Below are 24,375 nucleotides of genomic sequence, written 5' to 3'. Positions count from 1 at the left end.
AAAGAAACACAAAAGCAACACTGATCATTTCCAGATCTGTGGGATAATCCAGTCCGCACCACCTTCACATTTTTAAGAGGTTTTCAGAAGCAGATGCCTCATTTCTTTGCTACCAGTTTCTAAATCATAAATTAATCCTTAAATTTAAAATGTGACATAATTGCCAGGAGGTCCAAGGATTTAGTTTTACACCTCCTTCCCCAGTCTTTGGCTCGCTCACATTTAACATAATTAAAAAAAACTATAAATTCTGTGATTTGTGGTTGAAAAAAGTAGAGTTTCTAAATTTTAATCCTGGTGTTGGTGGAGCCTCAGACATCCCAGGACCAGTAATATTTAACATGTAAATCTTCAAAACAGCGGACTCAGTCAATCATAATTTTGAAATATTTTTCTTTAAGTAGCTAACGAGGTTGAGATTCATTGTTGAACGATACAGGGTGCAAATTTAACTCAAGACAAGCAGTTCACAAACCAATAGATGATGTCACTGTTGGTGACCACTCGGTGACACAGAGATTAAGTCGTGTTGTCGGGTTAAAAACAACCCTGGTCCGACCCTGGTCACTGGTTTGAAAGAGAAATATCTATCCTGAGACTGCAGCTTGTCCGTCAGCGTTCTCCTACGTCATCATTTGGTTTGTTGACCTGATTTGTCGCAATGAACCGATGCTAGATGACTCATCGTCGTCGTCTGACAAGTGAGTTTTTAAAAAAGTGCTCGACCTTTTCCAAACAGTTTCCAGAAATGACAAAATCAATAAAAAAAATAAAGAAATGGCATAGAATCATAACTACATTGAAAAGACACTTTAATAATAGCAAAAGGAAAACTTGTATACTATGGTTACAAAAGGAAGTTCTGTTTTGTCTCGTGAACTGGTGTACTAAGTGAGTTTGGACACTTACCGCTGCAACCCTTTTTTTTTTTTTTTTACCCCATTTTTTTTCATTGTGCACAACTGGATATTTGGCAGCGATTCACTGGAGGTGGTTGGCACTGTATGCAGATGAGAGTTTTGACCCACATAACTGGTTGGAGGCAGTAATTATTTTCAGTACACCCAGTTTTCGGCTTCTTGTTCAAACAAAAAACAAAGAGACTCGGGAGCTGCATTTTCTGGGGATTTTATCCGGACATATTGTGTATTGAGACCTGCTTTCAGAGCCTCAGTCGACCACTTCACCTCCTCGATTAAAGTCAAGGAAGTATGTAAGCATTTTGGGTGGGATGCATTATTAAGCAGCCTTAAGTGCTCTACTTTGTCTTTTGTTTTGATTTTTTTTCCCCCCCAACATCGTAAACCTGGTTTGTACCGTGATCTGACATCGTTACTGTACTCTGGGAGCTGTTTTCTAGTTTGAAAAAACGTGCCTTCAGCTTTAAACATAAAAGCAGAAAATACAGACTCGCTTTAGTAAGCATTTGTACACACAGCTACTACAACAGAGCAAAGCCAGTGCAGGTGATACGTTTTAAGAGAAAATAATATAATAAGCTGTAAAGAGGTTGTTCAGAGTTTGCAGTGAAGACTTGAAAAGAGTTCAGGCAGGATGCCACATTGTTGAGGGAGAAATCCTGATTAATGCCGTCTGATACTGCCGATGGCTGATACTGCTGAGGTGATTAAGTATGTATAAGTACTGTAAATACAGATGAGATGTGTTTCTCACAGCGGGTGTGAATTTTCATCACTTTTGTTGGAGGGAACCTTCCCCGCTGACATCACAGCACTCTTTGAAATATTTACGAGTTGCCGTGGAAATGGAGTTTGAGTCAGACCAGGGCGTTTCAGTGTTTCCTCTGAAACATGGGTGGGATCCTCCGTGTACTTGGGTTTCTTTCCAAATCCCACATCATGCATGTCAGGTTTTATTATACTACCACTGTGGCCTCTAAACTGGAGCTGGTGTCCGGGTGCTGTTTTTTTTTTAATGCCATTCATGTGCACAATCCCTGCTGTTACCTGATATACAAAGATTTTACACTGAAGAAGAATTATGGAGGTAAACAATGCAGGTTTCAAAATATTCAAAACCATTACTTTTTAAATGCTTCAGGAGCAAGGAAAAACATTCAACACGTTTGTTAGGCTGCGGAAAGGGTTTTGGTGAGAAACGCAGGATATAAACGTACCTTTTCTCACAAGAAAACTCTACATTACCTTTTAAATAATATTACTTCGCCTGTATGCTAAGTAGCTACCAAGCTACATTAATGGTATCAAGCTGGAAGGCCCACTACTTATATTCCTTTCAAAAGGGAGTCTCCATCTTTGCAGGGTGTTTTAAAATCTTTTCTTCTTCGTGGTGGCGTATGCCTTCGTGAAAAAAAAAAAAAAAATCCAATCGAGTTGGACATGTTTCTATTATATACTAAAAAACTAGCCCGACGTGCTCTGGCCTTTTAGCACCTGAGCTCATGTCGTGTTCTCGGCTGAGGGCCGGTCGTCCTGCGGTGACATCTCGAGGTGATCACAGACTTCTTCTGTGCCTCACTGCTTTCTTCCAAGACCTTCACACGCTCCACAGCAGGACCACCGGAGGCGAACAGCTCTGCACTCACCTCTGTTGAGCAGCAGCCAGCTCCTGGAAAACCCTGCTGTTGCCTGCTCGACCGGGCCTCACTGCTCATGTAGTCTTAAACCTCACGAATCCAAATCCAGATCCCAGAAAAGATAGACGTTTTTCTTGCAGCTTTAATAACCGCATGACTCCAAAGTTCCAAAGAAATTTAAAGTGATCAAACATGAATGATGTAATGAGTTCAAGCTCATATTTACACCCAGCTCTGTGTGCATATTTCAGTTCTTTCCAGGTAGAGGTCGTGAGGGGGGGCAACGATAACACAGCAGAGCAATAGACAAGATGGGAAACGGGATGAAGACGTTCAAGTAAAATTGGTTTATAAAGCACTTACAAAGCAGGTTCATCCCGAAATGCTTTAAAGAGAAGCAAAGGACAGCAAAAAACGAAAGAAAAGCCCGTCACAGTTCTCGAGATAAGGAACAAACTTGTTGAACTGAATCGCATTTTCTCCGTGTGTGTAGGTGTGGTTTTTTTTGGTGGTTTTTTTTTGCTGATTGTTTTGTCCGATTCCTTCTGTGTGCAGTTCGCTGAGAACCGGCGGGTGCTGCAGGCCCTGCGGATGCTGCTGGAGGAGTTTCGAGAGGAGCTGCGGGAGGAGGAGACGCGGCGATGCCAACTGCAGCAGTCCTACGCCGATGATAAAGCCGCCTGGGAGGTCAAGTGGGCAGAGATGAAGTGCCAGGTCGCCCAGGTACAGATGGCGTCTCAGCGCCCACCTTTAAAGGGACAGGACACAATCTGGCGCAGAAAAACAAGTGGGACTTTCAGTAAGCAGGGAAGACGACAGTAAACATGTTGCCTCTTTCAGGGGTGAAATCCCACTCGGGGCAAAACGGTAACAAGTCGGAAAACAAATCTTCTTGTTTTTAGACCTGTCATTTTAGATGACGTTTTGAAAGTGCAGCTATTATATGAATAACAGCCCTAAATAGTGTCTTAATCCCCGTCACATCTGACAAACAATGGACAGAAATCAATTCATAATCACCTCAACAATGAAATTTTAAAAAGGAAGAACAGCATCCAAGAAAATAATGAAGAATCACTTGCTTGCCACCGAATAACAGATATGTTCTGTCATTGTGGAAACTAATTAATTCAGCATTGTGCCTCATTGTTTGATGTGCCTCTGAGCATTTCTTACTGAAGTGAAGAAGCGCTGTCTTCTGTTTCTAATGGGAGTGTAAATACATCGTAGATTGGGAACAAACTACCTCTCACTCCACTGATATGGTTACATGAAAGCTGATAGTCGTTTTGTGGCCTCTAAAATAGTATTTACAACATTGGGGGACACAAAAATGCCGCACACATGGACAGAAAAATTATATTTTTAATATAATCATACCAAAAACAGCACACCGTTAAAAACAAATTAAATGAACGAAATAAAATCTGAGTACAGAAATGCCTGTTTGAGTAGAAGATCAAAGAGTTTGAAGTAATCAGAAACCTGTTAAATGTTAAATGTGATTTTACAACTCTGTAAAGTAATTGTTTAATCTTCAATTGTGAAGCGGTAAAACGACCCTTTTTTTTACTAATTAATCTACCAGGAATTTGCACTTGAAGGATGACGTTGCAGCGAAAGTTGTGCCAGGTTTGATGCCGCTTCTTTTCCCAGAAGCCTCTGTGGTAGCACGGCTGCTCCGTGCCAAAGCAAGCAGCAGTGTTGTCTGTCTGAAGATTACCTCAGCAGGTTTTAAAGGTGAAGAATCACAGCTTATTTATTCACTAATGGAAACAACTCTTAAGGTATAACATGTCTTTTAAATTATTCTAATGACACAAGTTATGTTTGTGGAAAAATGAGACATCCCTGTGAAAACTGGAGCAGTGTTTATGTGTTGCTTCCAGCCCTTATACCTGAGTGAATGAGGCTGGATTTATTGGGAGTGGGGTGGGGGGTTACCTGAGTCCGTTGCCAACTGCAGCAGTCTTTTTGACTTGTAGTCATGTAGCCGTCAAAGTGGACTATATTTATGTTACACTTAGTGGCTTTAAAGCAGCCGGAAACTTTTAAACCTCCTGTACTCAAGCTGCTTCGCACCAGCTGGCCAACATAGTGGAGCATTTAGCAGCTAATGAGCCAGCTATGTCCCTTGAGGAGTTGGTGGAGACCAAAAATGGAGGTAAAAGAGGGATTATTGGACTATTATTTGCCAGGTGGCTCCAAGTGAACAATAATGCTGTTGCATAACTGGTTGTTTTTTTTTGCTCAAATAGTGATTATATGTTAATATTGTGTTCAAGGCTTGTCTCTGATGGCCAGAACCATAAGTTATTGCAGGTTTAAATTTAAAAAGTGGGTAAAGTTAAATGAATTTCATTGCAGGTAAACAGTATTTGTTATGAGGAACCATTGCATATAAAAATAGCTGTAGTTTTCTGGTATGAAACGAGAAGCCAATGCAGAAGGGTCATAATGTGCAATACCACTCAGGGCTACTAGGGTCTGGCTCCAAAAACATTTGGCCCCAATAAACATCCATTAAAAAAAATCATCAACTTTTCTCATGAAAAATACATTTCAATACACTTTTACCACAAGTCATTGTGATTTCATTCGCTAAATTCACTGCTTCTGGTCAGTGTTCTGGTGGTCCTTCTGAAAATATTTCCATTAATAACTAAATATAATGCTTCATAGAGAGCCATGTGCTAATTGTGGGTGTGCCTGGTTTGATTTGACATGCCAGGGATGCAGTCAGGTTTTTTTAACATCACTTCTTGAGTTCTCAGTCAGATCCACCCATCGCTCCTCCCGAGTTTGTCCGTATATGGTCACTTGTGGCTCCAAAAAAAAAAAAAATCAAAATTCCAGACTCAAGGCTGTAAAAGGTCAGTTCGCAAACCAATAAGTGACATTGCAGCTGCTTGCCACTTGTGAGGATCCTTATTATACTGACAGTAGGCGAAATGAAACCCCAAGTCTACCTTGCACTTGACTTTTGGTTTGTTTTTGAATTTCACACAGAATGATCATTACCAAAGTCTGCATTGAGAGGAAACATTTGTAAAGCTACAACAGTGTGGGAAGGAGCGATAGTGAATTAAAGTTGTTTTAATGAGTCTTTTGTGCTTAATTGTCTGCTGTGATCAAGACAGGCAGCCGACAAATGTAGAAAAAAAACTCAACTTACAATCAATGTCCTTTTTGTGTTTGGAGATCAAATTTGAACCCGGCAACGTCTCTTCTCAGCTTCATCTGATAAAAAAAAGGAAACTACTTTGGGAACCAATTAAGAGGTCTGAGTTAGAGGAGGAAGATTATCTTTTTTTTTTTAACTCTCGTGCTTTTAATCTGTAAAGCTCCAACAAGGTTCAATCCTCCCACGGAGCAGAGGTCGCAGAGGACTGCAGTGAGAACTAATGTACTTAGTTTCCTCTGATAACACCATGTTGAGTTCTTTACTTGCTCCGCAGTGCTTCGCCCTGATTAAAACTTTAGATTCATGATTTTTATTCATGAATATTATTCAGCCCAGTGGAGCAGAGCAGAATTGAAAATTACCCTCACCTGAGTATCTATATGTGGACATAAGTAGTGATTATATTTCAGGTCACTATTACCGGATATTAATGTCGTTTAGCTCAGGCTGCCTCGTGTTTCATGCTCCGGTTGGTCACCGGCTCCCTCCTAAATTACTGTCTAGATTTTTGAAAGCCTCGGATGTCGACTCCCAGCTTTCACTCAGCAGCCGTTAATGTACATGTTATCCTCTTTAGTGTTTAATTAGACCTCTTAAAAACGTACACAGGACAAACATGTGTGAAAGAGTTCTGTAAGCTGGCTTTAGATGACGGACTTGACTCGCTCCTCACTCCTCACTCCGCTTCAGTCCCCGCAGACTCCGGTTTGTGCCATTATGTTGTGAAATCAAAGCCTGTCTGAGGATTACAAAGCTCTGTGCTGCAGAGAAGAGAAAGTGTCTCTCCTCTCGTTGCTCCGCAGCTTTGAAGATTTCTGCGGAACGTCTGAATGCTCGGTTCACGCCCTCCCGCCAGCGTGCGGTTTGAAATACAAATTCAGAAAAGCAGCCCTCAATCAAGTTTTAACTGTCCGCCTCTGTCGGTTGCAAAACAGCCTCCGGCGCACTGTGATACCTTCTCGTTTGTTTGGCTTGGTTTGAAATTTCCACTTAACATCCAGTTTCCCCCTTTTTTTTTTTTCCCCCCGAAAGGAGATTAAAGGTCGTTAAGGAAAAAGTTTGAACATTTTTAGAAATACATTTAATCACTTTCTTGCGTTAGTCTAGAAGACGACTGTTATCTGTGCAGCAAATGTGTTTGATAACTAGCTCAGTGTAAAAACTTAAAACGGTAAAATTCCAACTATTCACCAATAAAAAAAAAAAAAGATATCTCGGGGGGTTTTTTTGTACTCTTCTGAAACGTGCTGCAAAAAATTTTAGCACGGTATTACCAGACCCAAAGTCACTTTGTGAATATGAACATTTTGTAAATAAAATCGGTCGTTCGTTCATTCATCCTAAACTTATGATATCACAGACACTGCTGGCTTATTTTTAATGAGCGATTGCATCTGTGACATTCAGTAAAATGCCACTGATCAGTGAGCCATTTAATCGTTGTCTCTTTCAAACATTTTGATCAAATAAGCGTTTTATTTTTCTTCTCCAGATTTGTCTTAGTCATTTCTCCCGTCTGCTTTGACACTGATTCATTATTTTGTGACGGGTGAGCACTTGGCTACACTTCTGTTTTCATTTTTATTGAACCCAAACACAGAAATACGGATACAAAAAAAAAAAAAAAAAAAAATCAACATTAAGATTTCAACAAAGAAAATGAAGAAAAAAGGGAAAAAGATTGTTTGTGTACTCGTTCAAAACTTTGTGGAACCGTGTCTTTCATCACTTTTAAACTTTAAAAACATATTGAACTGTAGGAGGGGGAGACAACAACAACAAAATTCTGATAAAATAAAATTGGTTGAGGCTCATTTTATGTCTGGAACATTAAGCAATGTTTCACTGAAATTACAAAAGAAATCACATCCTTTCATCATTATGCCAATTAGCTTTGGTTGTATATACGCTTTGCCTTCACACTAATATAATAAAGGCAAATGAAATATAGATCTATACATTTTTAACATTTAACAGGAAACGTTCCTTCTTCTCTGGTATTTATTCTACTTCCCTTTGTAATATTTCACACAGCGTAAAGGACTGAGCCCAACTATCATTCCTGTGTCTTACAGCTGGAGGAGGAGGCACACGGGACGGCGCGAGCCGAGGCGCAGGGAGGCGAAGGGGAGCCCGGCGGAGACCCCGAGTGGGCCCAGAAGCAGGAGCGCGAGGAGAACCGGCGTCTGCTGTCCGAGAGCCACAACACGTCGCTGGACCTCCGCTGGAAGCTGCAGCACGGCGAGAGGAGGTGGGGCCGCGAGAGGACCGAGCTCCTGGACCGCTTCGACCGGGAGCGACAGGAGTGGGACGGCAGCATGAGGGAGCTCCACCGCAAGATGGAGAGGGTGAGTGAGAGGAGAGACAGAGACAGAAGAGTCGTGGTAGAAAATTAGAGAGGGAAGGAGTAGAAGAAAATTTAAAAAAAATTAAAATATCACACTTTTCGGTCTTTTAGGAGCTGTTCTGGAGTTTTCCCATCATCCTTTCTTTGTGATCTTATTCCAACGTTGAGAATAAACTTTAAACCTCAACTTTAAAACCAACAAGGTCGAGAGGCCCTTAGACGAAATTTGAGAATTTATTTTTTCCGTGACAACAACAAATCCGCCTCTTGAGAAGGATCGAGGCCTTTAATAGCACTGAAAGCTCAGGAACAGCTACTAGATGCAACCTTGAGGGCATTTTACTTTTGAGTTTCAGGAATGAAGTTTCTCTCATAACACTGTTGATGATCGAGCAATCATTCTGCCATTCATCGAACTAAAATGCCAAGGATTTTGAGTTACAGCTTCTAAAAAAAGATATATATAGGGGTCAGTTATTGTGTTAATTATATTTTTAAATAAACTGTTAAAGCTTTAAAAAGACAAGAAATAGTAATAAATTTGAATCGGATCGATGGTGCGAAAACCAAAATATTCAATTTATAACCAAAATATAAAATGTATAAAACAGAGAAAAGCTTCATATCCTCACATTTGAGGAACTAGAAACAGGTTTTTCACATGTTTGTTGGAAAAACAATTGTTTTATTGCCACAATCACAATGTTTTGACAACTGAGTAATTTGACTGTTTTTTTAATTAATGCTTTAATATAGATGAGAGTACCGAGAGATGACAGGACCTTTTAAAACTTTTATTAACTATGTAAGTCCCATTACGGTTGAAAACCTCTTTTGCAGGAGAGACCAGGAAAAAACAGCAATATATGATCTTTATTTAATCGGGTAGATTCTGTGAGCTCAACATGTCTCTTGCAAAAGAAACCCGAGGACAGCGGAGAGAAGTGAAGGCGAGAGAGTAATGAGGAGTTACTGGGAGATATATTTTCATGTTTTAAAGACAAACAGTGAAGTATTAAATCACAAAGATACTTAACGAAATATAGAATAATAAAACATGATCTTTAGTGTTGCCCTCTGGTCGTGTTTTTACAATTTTTGAATAGATGCAGTAGAAAGAAACGGAGATAAAAACACTCAGGATGTTTATCTTCTCTATTCTTTGGTACCAGATACAATAAATACGGAGCATCGCTGAATAATTGATGGCCTTTGTGAGATTTAATTAGAAGAGTTGCAGCGTTGCACCTCGTTTGTGTCTGAGGTTCAGGGCAGGAAGGAGGACCGGGCGTTGGTTAGTATGAGACTAGTGTGAGAGTATTATCATACGAGGGCAGGAGGCGCAGGAATACAGCTCTGAATACAGCTCACGTTTTCTGCCTCAGAAAAAAAAAAAAAAAAAAAAATGCTGATGCACCGCTGAATGGAGATACAGAGCAGGAGGCAGAGATGCATTATTCAGCAATGTTGCAGCAAACTGTAAAGCGCAGGTCATCAGCTGAACCCGCTCGGGCTTGCAGGGTGAAAATGAATGAGTAATGCGGCCGGTTTTCTTTCACCTTCAAGCCTGGAACACGGAGATTAACCCCAAATGTTGCATGAGGATTACTGAGTGAAAGGATACACTGAAAGTCTGATAAATTAACGGAAAGCAAGCTGTTAATATATGTGCCAAAAGGTTCCCCTTCTTAACAGGAAATTGGCACCTTAACTGCAAAGGACCATATAAGGGGTTTTCCATGTTTTATAGAGTCACACTAATGAAGTGACCGCGACAGTACGGGGGCCAATTTTGGCTCATTGCAAACATATTGGTACTGCTGAATATGTGCAAAAAATAACAACCAATTACAGTATTATAAGATATGCAAACGCTCAGTATGTTTGAGGTAATTAGGAACGATGTTAGTTTATTTTTCAATCTTAAAATATCCCACTCAGCAAACATGAAGGTCACTCTGATAAGGAAACTCATTTTAAGGCTAAAAAAAAACAACGTGCTTATTCAAAGAAAATCACTGTTATTATTGGCTAATAGTAAATTACAGGACTTTGCAAACTCTCCATTATCTTTCTCAAAAGTCAGTCAGGCTCTGATATTTTAGAAATTCAACTGGTAGATACCAAAAGTTTGTCGATTTAGTCGCTTTGTCGTGTACGCCGTTTGTAATTAGGAGGTTAAAACTTACAAATGTACAGTTTGTTCACTGAAAGAGAATCATTTATAGATATATAAACTTGTCTTTTCACAGAAATTATACAAGTAGTTGTCAAATATTTTGAGATGGTTGATACCACTCTCTTGTCTGTAAAGTAAATATGAAGCTAATGGCTGAAGCCAATTAGCTTAGTTTAGCATAAAGACTGGAAGTCAGATGATTTTTTTTATTTATTTTTTTCCTTTGGGCTAAATTAGGCCAGCTGGTTCTCCTGTTTTGCCAGTCTTAGGTCTCAGCTAAGCTATTTAGAAGCTCAATAGGTTTAAATTTGAAATTATTCTCCAACATGTCAAGCAATTTCGTTAAATTAGTTTTTGATTGAACCTCGACTTAATCGTCAGTGTTGTGTTGAAATTAAAGATCTTGGTTTTAACAGTGTCCTGCCTCACTCAGGCAGCAACAACAATGAAACAGATGTCACAGGATCAAAACTCAACGAAATATAACCGTAAAAGAATTGCCTGTAAAATTTGTGTAAAATATAAAAAGTAAAATCTAAAAAGTATTATAAAACTGTCCGATATTAAATGAATGAGACCAGAGCATTCAGTTTATGAATTATGAATATACCCATAACATCAGTCGTCAGAAAAAATTTGCATAAAATATCTGCTGCAGTTACACAAATTCAATGAAAGAGACATATTTCTTTCATTTTAAACCTTTCAGACGGCGACATAAACATCTTTCACCTTGTTCAGATGCGTCATCCGTCTAAACTTTAATACAACGGGACTGAAAGGGTTTGTTGATTAGAGTTTTACTATGTTTGTTTACCGTCTTTCTTCCGGGAGACATTAAGCTCTCAGACTCTTTGTGTGTTTCTTAATTCAGATGCAGAGAGAGCTGAACACGCGGCGGGGCGAGACCGTCGACGTCACCGACGGCAGCTCGGCCCACAGAGGAGTGTTCTCACCTCAGGACAGCCCCTGCAGCGTCCCGCGGTCGCCCCGGGGCCCCCGGTCCCCCTGTACGTCCGCTCCCGTCCCGCACCACCCCACGTGCTCCCACTCCGACTCGGAGGCCATGCTGGATGAGCAGGGCGCCGCCATGAGGCTGAAAGGCCCGACGGAGAGCCTGTTCCTGGACGCGCTGTCTCTGGACCCCCTCAGCGGCCTGGAGGTCCCCCCGCCCTGCAGACTGGAGAGTGAGAAGAGGTTCCCCTGCATGAAGGAGGTAAAACCCTCAAGTCACGTCAGCTTCGTTTGTAAATTAACACATGACGCCAGCACAACATGAGCTTTGAACAGCAATATGAAGATTTAACGGTGATCAAAATACAAACTTGGTTCCGGGTAGAGCTGAAATGTTCAGATGTTCATGGTTCCCAGAGGATGAATGATTTTAGTGCGCTGACTGTTACTCAAGCACCGCCATGAAACTGACAGTTTTAGTTTTAAAGGACGTCTCGACATGAAATTGTACTAACTAGAGCTATCGTGAATCAACATCTCAGTTGATCTAATACTTTATATTTATAAGTGAATTCAACTAACATTTCCATCAGTCTCATCTTTACGTTTAGTGTCAATTCGCAAATGTTGGCATGCTTAACACTCTAATCTGAGATGTTAAAAATGGTCAACATTGACTTCCTTTCGTACACTTCCATGTAGCACACAACGGCAGTACACTTACTGGCTTAGTGTGTGGATTTTCGAGGGGGCAATGTTGTCTCAAAATAAACAGGAAAAGACGATCGCAACATTTGATTCCATCACCCGCCGACATACAGTATCTGCTGGCTTTGTTTGCTCGTTTGACCAAAAACTGAACGTGTTGTCATTGCAAACAACCAATTTACGGATGTCGTCTATCGAACAAAAGGATGGTGAAAAATACAACACTTTGGTGCAGATGTTTGTATATTGCACTCGCTGCAACGACTGCAACTGCATCAGGCGCCAATTTCAGCTGTTTGAAAATCAGTCACTTTCGCTGCATCGATGGCTCACTGAGAGTGAAATGCATCCAACGTTTCACACTTAACTTTTTCACCGAATTGAGAACACCATCCCAGGCACTTCTAGTTTACGGCATGTTTCCAAACTCGTCAGTGTGAACGCGCTTATGGACTCAAAATAGCAGCTTTATATAAAGAAGGTATACTTGTTGAAAATGGATGCGTTGTCATAGTGAGCATGACTGCACGCTGATGTTTGTATTTATCTCAGAGGACCACCGTGTTTCAGTTCAAAGCTACTAACACGGCTGTTGATGATTAATGGTAAAAAATTTGAGTTAATAATTGATTTATTGGTTGATAACTAAGGGCGGTTTCATTTGTTGCAGGTTTTTAAACTACTCCATAACGTAAAAACAGCGTTTTAAACCCCGACACATCTCAGCACTCCTGTGTTTGGACCGTAAACTCTTTTTTTCTTTCCATCTCACCTTCCCTAACTCGAACTCCAAAGGGACTCACAGGTCCAAAGAAGCATAAAAAACAACCATAAAACTTCTCCAAATGAGCTTGTGTTGTTTGTGTCCAAACAGCTCCACTGTGGGGAAAAACTGAGTAATAGATACTCTTCTTCCTAATGGAAGTTCATCTAAATGTAAATTTTAATCAAAAATAAACCCTTTGGTACTTACTCCTCACTTTATGTTTTAATTTCAGCCTGGAAAAATATCATCGTCGCTGATTGTATATGCGGTATTCTGTATATATGGCTAATTTAGTCTCAATTGCTTTTGCATTACCAGAATAAATTGACGTTTGATGAAATTTGATGCTTTAAGGAGTTATATTTAAAAGTAAATAAAAATCTGAGGCTCAAAAATAGGTCGCACAGATTTATTAATCAGTGTCTTAAAATCCAAAATAAGCCGTATGGTCTGATGTTGTGTGTAAATGTAACTTTATTCAACTACATTGTGGTGCTGAGGTGAGCCAAAATGCCACCATTTATTTTTCAGACATTCAGGTTAGAATAAGCGACATATTTCTTTCTTTTTACACCGAACCCATCTCCATGTTTTAATATTCTGTCTGTTGTGTTTCAGGCTCTGAACGAGATCTCAGAGAGAGAAGGTGATCCTGCGTACCCGGAGGACGAGATGAGGGAGGGCGGGAGTCTTCTCAGGTAACCTCTCCTGAAAGTGTCAAGTCAAACAGAGTTAAAAAAAAAAAACTAAAAAAAACGGTGCTGCATTTTAATAGATGTCAACAGTAAATTTATTGCAGAGAGCCGGTCCGACCAGCTGCAGATTATCCGGCCTTCTGCTGCATTTCTGTTGCTCAAACTTACACCTCGGTCACCCGGGAGATCGGCATTTGATTCTATTAAGTGTGACTAGATATGACAGGGAGTTTCCCCACAGTGATTTTACTGTGAGGGTTTCTTTTTTGGCAAGGAAGAGATCCAGCTCGCTGTTCGCTTGAATAATTCAGACAGTTTTAAAACATTGAAAAGCATCGAGTTGTTTTACAAAAAAAGATATACAGCCAGAATTTTGATTACTGTTTCCTGCAGTGGGAATACAAAAGAGACGAGATCATGATCGGGTTGGGAAGTTGTGATGTGAGGTTAATGATAACATTGTGTGTGTGTGTGTGTGTGTGTGTGTGTGTGTGTGTGTGTGTGTGTGTGTGTGTGTGTGTGTGTGTGTGTGTGTGTGTGTGTGTGTGTGTGTGTGTGTGTGTGTGTGTCCTGTCCAGAGCCAAGTCGGTGTGCTCCATGAGCGACTTCCAGCGGTTGATGGACAGCTCGCCGTTCCTCCCCGACAAAACGCGCCACGGCGATCCAGACCAAGATGACGTCACCCCTCCTCTTTCCCCGGATGACCTCAAGTACATCGAGGAGTTCAACAACAAGGGCTGGGACTTCCCGTCGTCCTCCTCCGGCCCTGGTCCGGTCCGGGAAGTGTGGACGGACAAACCCACCGAGGCCCGGGAAGGGGAGCCCGGTCCCGGTCCATTCCAGCCAGCCAACTCCTGGTTCCTCACCACCAGCGCCACCCTGACCACCAGCACCATCAGCAGCCCCGAGCACTGCCACAAGTCCCCGCTGAGGGGCAACGAAGCAGCGGCGGTGGGAGTGGAACACTACGGGGTACACCTCCTCCACAGCCCCACCCGATCCGGGGCAGCTGAGCTCACTACTGCCCAAGACCCGGACATTCTGTACGCCAAGGGGACCAAAGCCAGGGGTGGAGGGGAGGGCGGGGTGGGAGCCGGCGGGCCGGACGAGGTGTTCAACACAGCGCGGTGGCCCTGCCTTCTGGAGGGTGGGGGGCTGAGGACTTCTCCGAGTCCTCCTATCTGCCCCACGGTGGGCTACGCCTCCTCTCTGGAGCTGCAGCTCTCCAGAAACATGAGCGACGACATGAAGGAGGTGGCCATCTCCGTGAGGAACGCCATCCGCTCTCCGCCGGGGCCCGTGGTCCGGGACACCGCCTGCCAGACCAACGGGTTCACCACGCGTGGCACTCAGACCACCCAGACCATCAGCGTGGGCCTGCAGACGGACCTGCTGAGGAACCTGACCAGCAGCCCTCACCGCTGCCTCACCCCGAAAGGAGGCGGCACGCCCATCTCCTCCCCGTCACGCAGCCTGAGGAAGGTCCAGTACTCTCCGGTGGTCCAGAGCAAGTTCGAGCGACCCTGCTGTTCACCGAAGTACGGCTCTCCTAAACTCCAGCGCAAACTGTCCACGTCCAGTAAGACCGAGCTGCCCAATAACAGCCGCGCCCCGACCCCCACCACACCCCAGAAAGGGAACAGCGAGTCGGCGTGGGCCCGATCAACCACCACCCGCGACAGCCCCGTCCACACCACCATCAACGACGGCCTCTCCAGCCTCTTCAACATCATCGACCACACCCCCGTCGGCCACGAGTCCATGCAGAAGTTCAACAAGTCCCCCAGCCGCTCTCGGCCCACGCCGCCCGCCACCACCGAGCCCAGCCCCGCCCACGGCGCTCTCGCCGCGGACCCCAGGAACGCGCAGGAGTGCCTGCGGACCGCTCGCGGGCGCTCGCCCAGCCCCGTGCAGCTGATCGTGGAGACGCAGGGGGACAAAAACCCGGAGGTGGTGAGCACACGGCAGGACTTGTCGGCCCCGCCGGGCTACACGCTGGCCGAAAACACAGCGCGCATCCTCAATAAGAAGCTGCAAGAGCAGAACTTTAGGGAGGAGAGGAGGCTGCAGGCCGGAGGACAGAGCAGCCACAGCAGAGACAGCAGAGACAGCAGCAGGCAGGCCGACTCAGACAGAGGACAGTCTGGATGTATCGAGGTAAATACACAGACGCACTGGATTCATCGCTTCATCACTCATTTGATCCGGGGCCCATGTTTTATGACACACTGATATTTTTTGACATTGGATTTCCGTTGTAATGGTTGAAGACAAACTTCTGTGTTTAATCAGAGAAAAAAAAAAAAAAAAAAAAATCAGCTGATCACAATCACTAAAAATGTTCCTGCTTTTTTTCTCAGATCGAAAGCTCTGACTGATGCGATGGTAATGTTAAAAAATTCAACCCTCCTCAGCAGTACTGAACTTTTCTTCCGTTGCTGTATGTAGACACTCCTTAAGGTTTCTTCTTCTTCTGTATTTTCTTCTCTGCTGTGGTGACGTCCTTGTAGTCTGGCTTTTACTTCTGTGCTCTAACTGTCACTGAAAGCCCGACTGAAATCTGATTGATGTGTCTGATAACCCGGAGAAGTGAAATTAATGATCTCGCAGCTACGATCTAAGTGGGATCGCCGTTGCAGAGTTGCAGCATTAATCATTATCAGCAGCCTCCGATTAAATATTCAACCAGAATTTGAAGTGGTTCCAGTTTTTGGAGCAATTTGATCTTCCAGATACCCAAACAAAAAAACCAAAAACATGAAATTAGCCTTCTGACATGTCGATCGGACCGTTTTATTCACCACCCGTTCAGCTGACCTGTGGGAAAAATAAATGACAGACAGAAAACCGTCTTCTGGTCATGTTTAAAAATGAAATAATTACCTGTCACCACCGACAGGCCTCATACTTGGCTCTCCGTAAGCCTCAGAAAAGTAGATATTTGCTGTAATTAAGATGTACATTAAAACAATGTACACCAGACAAATGGTATGGTTGAAATTATATCTCTGCAGTGTGCAACGTAATCCCACATATGCTGATTATTTTACCCACTAACATCAAGGTTTCACCAGCTGCTGATGTTCAGAGCAGACAGATGAAGATTAGAGTTTTATGACCGTTAGTGGAGCTTCAACAAAGCAAAAATAATGGATTGTTGATCTCTTACGTAAGCACACAATATGTGCATATTATAGTATCGAAGTGGATATATAATTCACATTTTACTGTTTCTCTGTGTGCTTTGAATGGGGAAATATCACAGAAGACCCCCATTAAAAACATTTTAATTTGCCACTTTTTCAGGAAATTCAATCAAGATACCAGTTAAAGGCAAATTCACAGTATTATGGGTATCATACTTGAGGATTATTTGCATTTTAAAGGGAAGTGCACCACTTTTACACATCAAAATCGGCGTACAGGTGAGGGAGTACGACTACATGTAAAAAAAAAAAAAAAAGGTCATGTGCAGCCTTTTGTGTCGTAAAATTGGATAGATTACATGATAGATTTACGCTGCTGTGATTGCTTGTTAAAATGACAATCAGCTGTTTCCCGAACCGAATCCCGCCCACAATGTAACAACCAATCTGAGGCGGAGCGGCACTCCCACTGATCCAGACGAATGCTGCGTTTTAATGGGGTCGTATTTACCGCGTACACGAGAAGAGTTCACATGAACGGCTCCCTTTTGTGGCATTCGCCGCGACGGAGCTCAACATTTTCTGTTGGCCTTGAGTTCACGGGTCGTGACGTGCTGGCTGACGTTTGTGCAAATTCATTTTGCGGTGTGATTTTTATTTTAGTCATGTAGAGTTTGTCTTCATAACTTAGATAATAGCCTACGTCTGAGGAAAACCTTGATCTCCCCAAAATTGCCATCTTTTCTTTCTGTGCATTTGCATTTCCTGCATTACGTTACCACCACCACCACCACCCCCACCCGCCCCACCCCACGTCCACGTCGCCTCATTTAGCCAAGCTCACGAGTTCCATTTGAACGCAGCATTACCCCAGAGCCATCTCCGCACTACGAGTGGTGAAGTTGCATTGTGGGTGACGGCCCGGTGGTTACCGGGCAACCGCAGCAACGATGGTGCCAAATGAATGAGCTGCTCCCCGCCTGTGCTAAGATAAGCTTAAGCGTCCGCTGCCTCCAGGGTCACGCTGAACAAACAGATACGAGAAGTATCGCTTTTCATTTGACTCTTGAATAAGCAGTAATTGATGATTAAGTTATTGCTGATGTATCTTTTGCTGATCTCCTCGGCACTGTATTGGATTATATACCTGTCAGATCAAGGTACTTCATCATACTGATGTCTGTGTATTTGCAGCCTTTCGTATTGAATGTTAAGATTGTCTCTGAAACCGCCTGAGCAGCCTGTGAGCACCTACGTGAAGGTGAGCTTCCGCTCCCCTTCTGATGTGTCCGGGTCTAAAGTGAATGGGTGATGTGTTTGCCGCCGTCTGTGTGGTCCACAGACCTTATTTCTGCCTTCGATATGCCAAACTTATCATGTATCTACTTTTCCCCCACTTTGCTCGATTTGACCAATTAACATTTCCCGCTCTATCTTTCCTCCTCCTCCTCCTCCTCCTCCTCCTCCTCTCCCCCCCTCTCCTCTCCTCCCTGTCCGCTGTGCTCTGATCCAGAACCACACTGTCATACTAACAACTCCTTGGGGACTCTAACTCTGCTTGTCTCCGCGATGTAAGTTCCTCCTCCTCCTCCTCCTCCTCCTCCTCCTCTTCCTCTTCCTCTACGACCTTTGGCGGTGGGTTCACCAACCACACGGACCTCTCACTTCACGCCCCGCAGACCTCCCCCTCCCCCCCACCTCCCCCTCCTCATTAATGCATGCTTCACAGGACAGCAGAGTGACAGTGTGTGAAGCCATCGGGGTGGATGTCGAAAGTTGTGCGACGGCCATGCATCTGTTTCTTCGTGTTAATGCGTGCATGCTCTGTTTTTTTGGTAGATCATCTGTGTATTTTTTTTTTTTTTTTTAAAGGACCATACTGGTATTTTTTTTTTGCATGCTATTAACCATCAATCGCATCAAGTACTTTTCAAAACCATACCAGACACTTCTAGATTATTCGATTTTACTTCAGTTTTCCACCTGTGCGGTATGAAAATCAACTTCAAAGAGACTTGCACGAGGTGAGAGATTTATTATGCTACATCTGTCAGTGAGATCCATCGCCACTGAGAGCTGTAGTTGTTTTGATAACTTTTCATGGAGCAAAGATTCTTAAGTTTGTGTCAAATTTAGCACTCATTTAAAACAAAATCAAAACTACTGCAGGGAACACTTAAAATCAGAAAGAGGTCCCGTGGCAGCATAACTGTGACTAAAAACGTAAACATTAACTGACGTATGCATCTAAAGCAAGTTTCAATAAGTTGATTGTCATACCTACAGAAAAAAGTGGAACGAGTTTGGCGGGAACTTAAAATATGTACAATTTGTTATCAATGGGATAAATCCTGGTATGGTCCTTTAAAGCGAATTTACTCATCAGATTGTGTCTTGAGCACTGGTTGTGTTGCATTTTGAACCAAAATGTATACCAGTGAACATGACACAAAAAAAAGACGACTCTTTTGGGACGTTTCACACATTCACAGGTTGATTGTCTGTTGCGTTCGGCCTTCCTGGATTATTCTAACACTGTGTTTCTACCAGGTCCTCCTCTTTACGTTCCCATGTTTACGACTGGACTGTGTTGTTTTCTTGTGATGTTTCACTTATTTTATTTTTTTCACTTATTTTTCCATACAGTGCTTTCTTTCCTCTTCTTACAGTTCGCCCTCACATTTCCTGTCACACTAACAAAGTCCTCCAAAAGATTAACCGATGAAGACGGCTGCTAACACTCATCACTTCCTGTGCACCTCTCTTGGTCATTTGTGATCTTTGGTGGAAATTAACTGATTATTCTGGTACATTTGCATGATTAAAGGAAAAATCCCCCTTTCGGATACGCTTTTAAACGCTTTCAAAAGTTTATTTTCTCACCATGTCGTACTGAACATCCCGGGAGGTGTTTGGCGAAGAAGTGAGAGAAATTAGGTTTATTAATTCAATGAGTAATTTCTGATTCTCAAATTGCATTAGAAACATTTTTAGAAAATCTGCCAGAACCTTGTGTTATGGATTTGTTGCCAGAAGTATATATAGCCTACCAGCCCGGTATCACGCCAAAGCGTGTAATACACCCATCAGGCCACTAGAGGGTACCGTGTCAGTGCCCTGTTTTGCCTCGTTAGACGTGAAAAGTCCAGGATGACAGGTGTACGTGTCCATGAAAAATCAGTCGTCAAAGTGGACTAACAAAAAGTTACTTACATATATAACAAACTGTATTTAACTTATTTAATGTACGTTAACTAACTTACCTAATGCTACGTATGTAAAATGAGTTATTTTAATGCAAACTATGATCTTTTCCTGAACCTAACCACATGTTTTTTGGTGCCTAAACTGAAGGCACTTTACTTTTCGCTGCTAGGCGACATGAAACGGACACGATATCCCCTAGTGGACTGACGGTGCATTACAAACTTTGGCGTGATATCAGGTTGAATAGCCTAAATTCAAGCTTTAGAGTAAACCCATTTACCTGTGAGCGCATCATTCCCATTTTTCTGGACAGTGGTGAGAATCTTAAATAAATAGACATTTTAGTCTTTTTCTTAAGTATTGCTGTATTTTCCTGTAAATCCAAGGTGGGTTCACACCCAAAGCTCTTGGCATTTTTTTTTTTGAAATTTTCACCTGAAAAACATCCTTGAATTCGGTCAGTAGCAGCTTCACAACTGTGAACAACGTTTGGGAGGATTTTGAAATGCAATCAGCCTCCGTGTCTCCGTCAACAGACCACGGAGAAATTCAAAAGCACATAAGCAAAAACTGTCATTTTTACCTCTGCTTTTCACAACAGTGTCAAAATGTTTTAAGGTGGATTTTTCCTTTTAAGGCCGAAGCTTCTACTGAAAAGTCGTGGTTGATGTGAAGTTGTTCACGTGGCTGTTTTCTGTAGCCACTCCTGTACACTGACTTCCTGTACACATTACTGGTGCATGACCTGTTGTGTGATCTCACTTAGAAGATCTTGTATTAACCCACAAGCCGTCCATTAAACGGCTTGGCTGTGTTTCCTGTGTGGAGACGATCCATCCGTTTTATTAATTAACGAACGATGTATCGGTGGTGACGTCTGTTCGACGCCGCCGCCGCCCGTCCATCTTTGTGACTTGTTTTTCCGACCAGTTTATCGGGACTTCCTGCAGATTGTGAAACACATCTCTCACCGGTGCATCCGTCCATCCCATCCGTCTGAATTATTTTTCCTCCAGTCATCCTCTCACACCACCGCAGCTTGACTGCCTTGTATTTTTAGCAGAACTAGATTGTTGCTTGGCGGTCTTGATGACCCCCATCCTTCTTCTGAAATTGTAACGCCTGGAGATGAGCTATTTATAAATCAACCCAGTGGTGTGATCTGCACTCAATCACACTCTTGACATCATTGTGAGGCGGGACGCAAACTCACTCACTTTTTTTTTTTTTTCTCTCTTCCTATCACCCTTTTCTTTTCCCTCACTTCCTGTTTTCATCCAGGTGACAAATGCATAAAGCTCTGTAGCTAATCATCGCCCGGACTACAGAAGAAATATGCATTCATTGATTTATAAATCCCTCTATGCATTATTCTGCATGAAACATCTCAGTCATGGACATAAAGGAGAACACTTTTGTCCTTCATCTGACATCTCCAGTGTCCTCTGACTGCTCAGTGGCAAAAAAAAAAAAAAGAAGTGATATTTCAGCTGTAAACATTTCCACATATAAGGCTTAAAATACTGTGCATTGCAAATTCACAATTACACCCATACAATTTGGATTTAATCACTTTGAATACTGGACTTTGTGTAACTTGAGACATCCATGTTTCTCTATTTTCGAGCTACATCTGTATTATTAAGCACCAAGTCAGATATATCAACGCTCTCTGAAATGGCTCCCAGAAAAGAATTTGGTTTAATTTTTGTTCCCAACCTTTTTCAGGGAGCTCTAATATCACATATAACGTGTGTTTTAGTCTTGTTTTTTTGCGAGTTAACCAGTAAAAGTTACACAAATAACAGAAAAACAGTTTAGATTGAGTCACTTGAAGTAACGTGGTGTTTGGCTTGCAGTGTTCACTCAAACCAGTGATCGTGGAAACAGGTGTGCATCTTTAGGTCATTAGGTGTAAAAACAATCACGGCTGTTGCAACTTTCATCAACTCTTAACACGGTTGTGTTGGTGCAACTTCGATTTGAAGGTATTTCCCAACTTTAGAGTTGAGTCAGTTGAGTCAGCACTTTTCTGACGCAGCCCTTGTAAACTCAAATTAGGCTATTTAACAGTGAAAAGTTAATGTTTCTCAAGACGTCTAAACTCCTGTAACCAATGTGTCCACAGCATTTTATTGACTTTAACATTGTGAATCAGGTCCTAATTCTAATGTTGTGATATAGTCAATGAAATTCAAGACTTTGGAAACAGCAGTTGACAAAGAAATAATCAACCTGTTGCCATCCCAGAGTGCCAAATACTGTTGTTTAATCACAGCCTGCTAATGTCTCATATGAAGGTGTCGCACGTTTAGGCACTGAAAACCACGTGGTTTGTGTTAAAATAAGGAATTTAACGCAAGTAGTTTACTTGCACGACTTAAAAGAAATCCACGTTGACTCTTGCTTTCTCGCGGACACAAACGTTGGTTTCCACGATGATAATCCTGCGTCTATTGCGACCGCTCCCAGCCGCATCCTTACGTGGACTTTATCCATCTTTGTGCTGCGTCACATGACCTCCTCTGCAGCCCAGATCGAAACGGTCCCGACGCCACCTTGTGTTTTATCTCTTTAACGGGTTTGACACGAACATCAGTGTTTGACGCTCTGGGAATGAGATCAAGCTGAATAATCTGCTTCCTCTTTTGTTCTGATACAATTAGGCGTACCTAATAAACTGCCACTCCTCTATTTTAAAATCAGATTTGCATAAAAGGGAACTGTTGCCCTGAAACAACAATCATCACTGTTGGGTTTTTTTTCTGCACATCATCTGTACATCTGCGCGCTGCTCACTTTCCTTTCACTTTCATTCATGTTTCTCATCTTGAATCTGTCCACTTCCTGTTTTCTTCGGCGGTGAACCGCTTCACGCGCCTCTCTGCTCCTCCCCTCTCTCTGACGGCTCCTTGTCGTTGGCAGGATCTGCCTCGCTCTCCGGTGGCTCCGCCCCTGGACTCCTGCTTCCTGAGACCGGCCCGCCCGGCCAACCGCCGACCCCCGTCGCGCTGGGCTGCCCGCTCTCCCTCCTCCTCCCCCAAGTGGAGCGAGGGATCGAAGAGGAAGTTCACCTTCCCGCCGCCGGGACACCGGAGGACCATCCTGGAGGACGAGGAGCCGGCGTGAGGTCGTCTTTTTACCTCCTCTCACCCTCCTCCACCTCAGCCTAAAAAAAGACCCAGTACCTCAGAAACTCCCCCCCCCCTCCCTACCCCTCCACATCCAGAGACTCCAACAAGACGGAGCCGGGGCGAGGGGGGGGGGGGGGGAATGGGATCCACCCAGTAGCACCAGCTGACCATTGAGGAACCAGAACCTCTTCTAGAAGAACCTGGAATGTACTGTAAAACCAATACAAAAAAAAAAGACCTAAAAACTACATTTCCATAAGAGGTGCCTGTACACTTGAGTTCCTGATCACCCCACCTGTGTGTATATATATGTATTTAATACATGTATATCTCTCTAAGCCACAAATCTCAACCTTCTTTCAGGTGAAAACTGTTGGTCAGCTGCTGCATTTGTATGAAGTTTACACCCTTTTTTTTTTTTTTTCATCTGTTTACATTTATTTTAGTTTTTTTTTTTTTTTTTTTACACAGATTTCTCTTCTTTGTTCTGTCCTGTGTAGGTTCATGCCAATTTTTTTTTTTTTTTTTTTTTTAATGAGAGCGTCCTTTTTTTTTTTTTTTTTTTTTTAACCAGCCTTTTAAGCGTAACTTTTTTTCTGTTTAGTTTCAAGGAGAAGAAAGACAAAACAAGCAAACAACAACAACAAAACCTTCTGCTTCATCGGGTCCGAAGCGGAGACACATGATGTCATTTCTGATGCTAATGTCCATATTTATTTTTACGTTGGGATGAATGTTTGGCTCTGTAGACGTGTAAAAGATGGGTGACAATAACCTTATGCATTAATTGGAAGGCAGTTGTACAAATATCGGTCAAATATTTGCATGCCTTTTGAACACTAGCACTTTAGTGCATGTACATACGAGCTCTAGTCTTCTTTTTTTTTTTGTGGTCGCTCGGCTCAGCTGTTGGAAAACAGAAAAGTCATCGTGACGGGAACTCCTGAGCTGTTTTTTGTTTTTTTTGTTGTCACATGATTTGCTTTGACTAAAATAAGACCAGTTTTTAAGTAAATTATTGTACCTACCGGGCTGTCTTTGTACAGTTGTTACTATTGGATATGAACAACTTTTTTCTTTTGACAAGAAAAAAAAAAGGGATTATGGGGGGAAAAAAATATGAATGTTTTAAATGAAAAGTCTATGTCAAAAAAAAGTCTAATGATCTATAGTCTTATGTAAATAGTAAATGGTCAAATAAACATGAATGTGTATTTACAAGACCTCCTACTCCTCTGCTGTTTCATGTTTCGTATCTATCTCTCCGTGATAAAGGATAGATAATCTATCTCTTTCATTAGACCTGAGTTTGGGTTCTTGGCTGACACTGATCCTGGACCGTATGTGCGTGTGCGTGTGCGTGTGCGTGGGGTGGGGTGGGGGCGGGTGGAGGGGGGATTACAGTGCGGACCACAGGATTACAGTGGGTCAGGGGGGACAGACACACAGAGAGAACGTAAATAAGAAGATTGTGTCCTCCCGCAAGTCAAATCCTCTT

The 24,375-nt window shown here is 42.6% G+C and overlaps 1 protein-coding gene across 10 annotated transcripts in view; it reads left to right on the top strand.

The window, feature by feature from the left end:
* LOC138617450 (microtubule cross-linking factor 1) overlaps positions 1 to 24,100 on the top strand; it is a 74,682-nt gene extending 50,582 nt beyond the window's left edge. The window contains exons 10-18 of one of the 10 annotated variants that reach the window (XR_011310664.1): positions 3,113 to 3,280; positions 7,817 to 8,089; positions 11,142 to 11,483; positions 13,314 to 13,393; positions 13,969 to 15,547; positions 15,751 to 15,775; positions 17,731 to 17,797; positions 18,050 to 18,107; positions 22,669 to 22,698. Coding sequence is in view for 4 of the 10 variants with exons in the window: in XM_069692491.1 (XP_069548592.1) it covers positions 3,113 to 3,280; positions 7,817 to 8,089; positions 11,142 to 11,483; positions 13,314 to 13,393; positions 13,969 to 15,547; positions 22,669 to 22,872 (2,646 nt within the window). In the remaining 6 variants the exon portion in view is untranslated. Of the gene's footprint in view, positions 1 to 3,112; positions 3,281 to 7,816; positions 8,090 to 11,141; positions 11,484 to 13,313; positions 13,394 to 13,968; positions 17,798 to 18,049; positions 18,108 to 22,668 lie in introns of those variants that run through there. The other 9 variants (XR_011310662.1, XR_011310661.1, XR_011310663.1 and 6 more) reach the window with 9 other exon arrangements.
* The last annotated feature ends 275 nt before the right edge of the window (positions 24,101 to 24,375 follow it).

The sequence above is a fragment of the Brachyistius frenatus genome, unplaced genomic scaffold (assembly GCF_029030835.1).
Source record: "Brachyistius frenatus isolate BFR_SWC_R1_liver_20210118 unplaced genomic scaffold, ASM2903083v1 Contig_12, whole genome shotgun sequence".
In the NCBI taxonomy this organism is placed as follows: Eukaryota; Metazoa; Chordata; class Actinopteri; family Embiotocidae; genus Brachyistius; species Brachyistius frenatus.
Note: the sequence above shows the minus strand (reverse complement) of the source record. Positions and strands in the feature narration are given on the sequence as shown.